The sequence below is a fragment of the Cynara cardunculus genome, unplaced genomic scaffold (assembly GCF_001531365.2).
Source record: "Cynara cardunculus var. scolymus isolate 2C unplaced genomic scaffold, CcrdV1 Un_Scaffold_3742, whole genome shotgun sequence".
NCBI lineage: Eukaryota > Viridiplantae > Streptophyta > Magnoliopsida > Asterales > Asteraceae > Cynara > Cynara cardunculus.
The window spans coordinates 13,338-13,697 of NW_020201596.1; the positions used below are offsets into that span (position 1 = coordinate 13,338).

The window sequence follows — 360 nt, forward strand, 5'->3', positions numbered from 1 at the left end:
GATCAAAGGGGGGGGGTCCAGAACTTGTTAAAGCGGTGATTCAAGCGATGAAACCAAGACGTGGTGCAGTTTCCTCTACGTCTACTAGTAATAGATTTTCCCCACTACCTTCTGATGATTCTAGTGATGATGATGATATGGAAATAATTGACACTGAGGGGCATTCTTTGGACTATAGTAAAGGGGCAAAATCCACTTCAATCTCTCAATGATAAAGATCGCTGCGTGGAATATTAGGGGACTAAATGCCCTAATAAAGCAAAAGGAGGTACGTGATCTTATTAATTTAAAGCATCTTTCTTTATGTTGTATCATTGAGTCCAAAGTTGTACATAGTCATATGGGGGATGTGTGTGGTAA

At 40.0% G+C, this 360-nt stretch overlaps 1 protein-coding gene across 1 annotated transcript in view; it reads left to right on the forward strand.

Moving 5' to 3' along the window:
* Positions 1-208: 208 nt before the first annotated feature.
* Positions 209-360, forward strand: part of LOC112503758 — a 3,450-nt gene continuing 3,298 nt past the window's right edge. Inside the window, exon 1 of the mRNA XM_025107753.1 lies at positions 209-268. Coding sequence (XP_024963521.1) covers positions 209-268 — 60 coding nt within the window. The remainder of the gene's footprint in view (positions 269-360) is intronic.